Source organism: Macrotis lagotis, chromosome X (genome assembly GCF_037893015.1).
Source record: "Macrotis lagotis isolate mMagLag1 chromosome X, bilby.v1.9.chrom.fasta, whole genome shotgun sequence".
Taxonomy (NCBI): domain Eukaryota; kingdom Metazoa; phylum Chordata; class Mammalia; order Peramelemorphia; family Peramelidae; genus Macrotis; species Macrotis lagotis.
This window is the reverse complement of record NC_133666.1, coordinates 623,945,378-623,951,465: the sequence shown is the minus strand read 5'-3', so window position 1 is coordinate 623,951,465 and position 6,088 is coordinate 623,945,378. Positions and strand designations below refer to the sequence as shown.

At 37.2% G+C, this 6,088-nt stretch overlaps 1 protein-coding gene across 10 annotated transcripts in view; it reads right to left on the bottom strand.

Moving 5' to 3' along the window:
• Nucleotides 1-6,088, bottom strand: part of LOC141500223 (uncharacterized) — an 86,405-nt gene that overhangs the window by 64,552 nt on the left and 15,765 nt on the right. For 9 of the 10 annotated variants that reach the window (XM_074203219.1, XM_074203223.1, XM_074203225.1 and 6 more), the window contains one exon: nucleotides 5,524-5,637. The exons of the other annotated variant lie outside the window; for it this stretch is intronic. In XM_074203219.1, the coding sequence (XP_074059320.1) occupies nucleotides 5,524-5,637 (114 nt within the window). The remainder of the gene's footprint in view (nucleotides 1-5,523; nucleotides 5,638-6,088) is intronic. 10 annotated transcript variants of the gene reach the window in all.

The following is a 6,088-nucleotide window of genomic DNA, read 5'->3' as shown; positions in this document are numbered from 1 at the left end:
CTGAAACAGTCAAAACAAAAATATAAATATAATCTGGTTTATTCTGAGACCACAGACATTTTGTGGGGCATAAATAAGATGATTACATAAAAACCTTCCAGAGGGACATGGTACTGATAAATCTCAATATTAGCTTCACAGAATAGAGAGATATACTTAGAGATGTGTAGGTAACACATCCAGTGGCTGCTTTATCCTAGTTACTTTGTGAATAAACAATTCTTGATCACTTTATACACATGTCTACCTGAAACTTAACAAATACATATTAATTGACCTGAACTGAAGAGATAGGAGGGAAAGGAAAGATGGGAGACAGGAGGGAAAGGAAGGATAGAAAAACAAATCACACAGGAGAGGTCTAGATCTACAGTTAAAACTATGTGATAACTAGAGAGGTGTATGTATATCTGCTTTAAAATTATCACTTGGTAATATCTGAAAAGCAGTTGAAGAATTGGGTTTTCATAATTTGAGAAGTTAACTATTACTGTGGAATTCTCTGGCCTCATCTCCTGCTCATGGGAACAAATCACAGAAATCTGCTTGGTAATGAGAGACACTGAACAAGTAGAACTCAGGAGGCCATGGGGGAGATGGAAGAAATGCTTCTTCTTTTTGAGGTCAAATAGAACAAGTCTAATCTTTCCTCTTTACAAAAATCCTTCAAATATTTGAAGACAGCTATCATATCCCCTTTGAGTCTTCATACTGATTTATTTATGTGATAGATTCCTGGTCTCTCAGTTCATCAATTCTCTTAATTCTCATTCAAAGTTAGCAGCCTCACTCTCTCCTCTGGTGCCATCTGTGTCTAGTGGTAAGATATAGATAAGAAGGGCTAGAGATGGCCCTGAAAACATTGGGAGACCTTGGTCTTTTAAAGTTAAGGTCTTTCCTAGATCTCAGTTTGATTGCGCCAATGCCCATTCAGAGATTAAGGCTAGGGAAAGAATGAAGCAACTGAGGAAACTGAGGTTCTGAGAACTGAGGTAACTTGCCCACAGTCACACTGTTGATGGCAAAAAAACCCTACCTGTGAGCCCAGGTTTCTGCTGTATTGTCTCTAATATTGTAAAGGCTTACTAACTCTTCTGTAGGTAGTCCTGTTTCCCCATCCCCATTCCCATCCTTCATTGATAATCCATGTTTTTCAGTTAGTCAATAAGCATTTATTAAATTCTGAACATGGGCCAATAACTATGGTAATAAGCACTGGGAGTACAAAGCAAGGTAAAAAATACTGTTACTGTTTTCAAGGAGCTCAAATTCCTTTGGAGGAGAAAAAAGGTAAATAAATATGTACATATAAAGTACATACAGAATACCTGGAAGGTCATCTTAAGGGTGAAAGAAAGGGGAAAGGGCTTCTGTAGGAGAGGCATTTGAGATAAGTCTTGAAGGATACCAAGGGAACTGAACATCACCCAAGTTGAGGTCTGACCCTATTTCTCCTCTAATAAAAAATCTACACTGGCTCTTTGATGACTCTAGGCTAAAATGCCAACTTAAGAGTCTGGCTTTTAAATGTCTTCTACAAACTCTCCTTAGTTTAATTTTACACTCTTTCAAGTCCTCTAAGGTCCAGTAGCATTCCTGAACTCAACATTCTGGTTGGTAGTTACACAAGTTATTTAACCTTGCCTATGCCCTGAATGTATTCTGTCCATATAGTGGCCTTTCAGAATTCTTGTCTTCCTTTAAGGTTCAGCTCTGATACTAACTCCTCCATGAAGTCTTCCTTTATTCTCCAATTTTTAGTTAGTACACTGCTACTCTTCAAATCACCTTATATTTATCTAAAACACATATAATATCTTCTCCCCTAAGAAGACTATAAACTGTCCTTGAGGAGTTTTGTCTTTTAATCCCCAGACTAGCACATTATTCTGCACAGTTCAAATGTTTGTTGTAATAAATCAAAGGTGGATGTTTCTCCTGAAGAAGAGGAAACAAGGGACAAGAAAATTATTTTCATATTAACTGTGATTTTCATGTGTAAGATAAATTAGACTTATTCTGTGTGCTTCCTGATTGAACAATGGAGCTTTAAAGGGATGGATTTCAGTTTAACAGAAAGAAAAACTTAACGATTTTTGTTAATTAACAACGATTGTTTGAAAATAGATTGGATTGCCGAGGGAGGCAATAAGTTCCATATTGCTTGAGGCATACAAGCAGAATATGAGTTTTGGGTAAAAGTACAAGCAGAATAAATGTTCAATGTATGTTCTACAATTCTGAAGATTCTCGAGGAACTAATTTTCAAGAGTCTTCAAAGAACAGAAGAATAGGAAATATTTTTTAAAAGGCAACAGAGCGGGTGGCTAGGTGGTGCAGTGGATAAAGCACTGGCCCTGAAGTCAGGAGTACCTGAGTTCAAATCCGGTCTCAGATGCTTAATTATTACCTAGCTGTGTGGCCTTGGGCAAGCCACTTAACCCCATTTGCCTTGCAAAAACCTAACAACAACAAAAAAAAGGAAACAGAGAAGACATCAGCAATTTATAATGCACATGCCTATTTTATCACCTTCATCACATGTATATGAGAACAGTTCATGCATACAATGTGTCCTTTATCAATAACATTTCATGTGGGTTATTCTATAATAGCCAGAGTTTTAGTTACACAATTGATTGAAAAGTGTAGAAAAGATAAAAATCCTTCAGGGTCTGTTAATGGGTTATTAAAAAAAAAAGCATGTGACATGACAGTGCAAAACTCAGATATAATGCCTCCCGTTAAATTAAGAGTATTCTTTCATTGTTACAACCATAGAGATAACCAGAGAAATGTTGAAGATATAAATATCAAGACATAAAGCAAGGATATGTATGCCAGGCACAGGAGATTGCCATTGTTATGAAAGGCATAATCATGTATGTCCACAGGAAATGAATGTCCATAAATGGTAAGGTCCTTAAGATATTTTGATTTATGGATTGAATTGCTTTGACTGCATCCAATCCAGAGTACTGAAGGGTCATCCAAAGAGATGGTCCTAGGAATGCAAGGGGGAGATATATTATATACTTCTTGGGTCAAGATATGGAGATCTGGATGAACATTCAATGAATTACTTTGGATAGATATTGCAGAGGAACAATGTACTGGGTCCAGAACTGAATAGGAACACAGATTCAGAGATGAAGAGAAAAGAGGGAACTATATAACACTTTTAATAATCCCAAGCTATGATTTTGTGATGCTCTGGGATTCAAAATTTCCTCATCTGGAAAATGAGAGGATTTTTTTTAAGTTTTTTTTTTTTTTTTGCAAGGCAATGGGGTTAAGTGGCTTGCCCAAGGCCACACAGCTAGGTAATAATTAAGCATCTGAGACTGGATTTGAACTCAGGTACTCCTGACTCCAGGGTCAGTGCTCTATTCACTGTGCCACCTAGCTGCCCCCTAAAATGAGAGGATTTCTAAGATATCTTTCTGCTCCAATCCTATGAGTTCTGGCACAAAAAAAAATTATCTTTTTTTCAACATTACTATTCTCATTGTGATGTTTTATGGCTATGAAAAAATCACAATCCAAGAAGTCTCAGAAGTGGTGACCCAGAAGACTAAAAAAAGAGATGTAGAGTGGGATATAGACTGTAATGTATTACATATGATGATCTGAATACAAGAAATGGCCTGAAAGTCATCATTCCGGAAATGTCTGATCAGAAAGCTGGTCATGTAATGAGGAGAAAGAACTGCTACATTGGTAATCATAATTATTAAAAAAAAAAACCCAAATCCAAAAAAACCTCAAGGAAGAACACCAGAACACTGGATATAAGATTATGTGAAGATGTATCTGAGGCCATGAACATAAATAACATGTGAAGATGTATCTGAGGCTATGGACATAACATAGAAGGAGGCTTGAAAACACCTTATTGCTCTCAATGGAAAGAATACCTATATCACTGAGAATAAGACTGATAACTCTGAATTTAAGAATATAGATGCAAGGGGAAGTAAAATACAACTACAAATGAGAATACAAAATGGGAATAGTTGTATAAAAATAGTCCAGGATCCAAGAGCCCAGGATGATGATCAAAAATAAAGACAATAATGTGTTCTTTTTTATTTTTTTTTTAAGGTTATGTTAGGAAACAAACAACATATGGAGAATAGGACTTCATGGGACAAGGGGATGATGGAGAAAAAGCTAAACCTTATTTTGTTTTTGGATATGGGAAATGCTCTTTGGACAATATTTTTATTTTTTATTTTTTGAAAGACTATCAGATGAATAAATAAACGGATATGGTATACCTAGATTTTAGTAAGTGATTGATAAAGACTCTTTTGCTCCTCTTAAATTCATAGAGATAGGGCTAGAAAATATCAAAATTAGGTACATCCAGAAACTGGCTGAATGACTGGGCCCAAAGAATACTCCTGATTAGGACAATGTCATTTCCAGAGATTTGCCATAAGGGATCTGTTGTTATATTGAATTTCATTCAAAAGAAGGTAACCAGGTTGGTGAGGGGACCGGAGACCATGCCATACAAAAAGCAGTTGAATTAATTGGGGAGGCTGAGTTTGAAGAGATGATCTGGGGAAAAAAATGACTGCTCTCTTGAGGAATTAAAGGCCTGTCCCAGGGAAGAAGGGGGATGGGAAAGGGAAGAAGCATTTATATAGTTTCTACTATGAGCCAGGTAGTATGCTAAGAGCTTTTGATCTCTTTTGATCCACTCAAAAATCCTTTGAGGTAGATGCCAATATTATTTCCTTTTTACAGTTTAGGAAACTGAGGCAAAAAGACAGTAAGTTATTTAAGAGTCATACAAGTTGTGAGACTGAATTTGAACTTAGGTTTTCTTGACTCTAGGTCCCATGTCCTATCTAGTGGGGGCCATCTAGCTGCCTCAAAGAGGGCTCTATTTTTTTCTTTATGGTCCCAGAGGAGAGGACTAGAACAATGGATGGAAGCCGAATTGAGGCAAATTAAGCCTGCTGAGATAAGAAAAAATGTCTTATCCATTAGAGCTGTCCTAAAGTTGAATGGGCTGCTTGGGGAGATAGTTTGCTTCCTCCTCACTGGAAGGAGCTGCAGATCACTAGGTGTTACTGTAGTGGGGATTTCTTTTATGAATTTGAACTGAACTATATGTGTGCTCATATCCCTTCCAACTTGACATTTTGATTTTGTAACATGGATTAATGCATAGAGAACCTTCCAGATAGAAAGTTTGAAAGTGTGTATGTTCTTTTTTTTTGTAGTTGCCAGTCAGTCATAAGACAGATCCATGTTTCTTCTAGCATTCTTCTGACCCAAGAAGGTCTTGAGCAGGTCGTGCTGCTAAACTTCCCCATGGAATGACATAGCAAATAAAGGATTCCCAAAAGTATGAGATATCTTAGAAGTATAAAAAAGCAGGGATTGGATGAGAGCAAGCTTTCTATTGTGCAGGGATTTGTGGACTGTCCTGTAAATTCAATAACTATGTATAGTACATGCAGTAAATACATGTAAAAATGACTGAATGAAGGAAAGGTTCTCACTCACCTAAGTAGTCACTTCTAAGGACTTTTTTCTCTTCAGCTCCTTGTGTTTCCAGAACCCATGGCTCTTCCCCTCGCTCCAGCTGAGATATCACATCAGGCTTAGTCACTTGAAATCCTGCTCATGGAGAAGTAAACTGGACCTGATGGATTGTCCTATATACAGACCTTACCCAAATTCTGAGTATTACAGAGGTTAGCTAAGATGTCAAAGGCAGTGTATATGGAGATGATTATGACAAGAAGGAACTGAGCACCCTCTGGAAATGTCTTAAAAATGGGTCATTTGGGAATTTGAGAATTCATGGGGCATAAGTATATTGCTGACATAAGCACAAAGGAAAAATTAGCTGAAGTGTTCTGTCCACACTAGGTGGGGAAATTCATACCTTAGGGGAGGTCCACATCAGACTGGTGAGAGTCCTGGACCTTTGGAAGGGTAAGGTTTCTTTCAAGAAGTTTAGAAAAGAGAGAAGGTGCAGATTAAGGAAAAACTCAAACTACCCACTTCTACTGTATCCATCAGGCATGTTCCTTAGTATGAGGAGCAGAAATACTATACTTCTTTA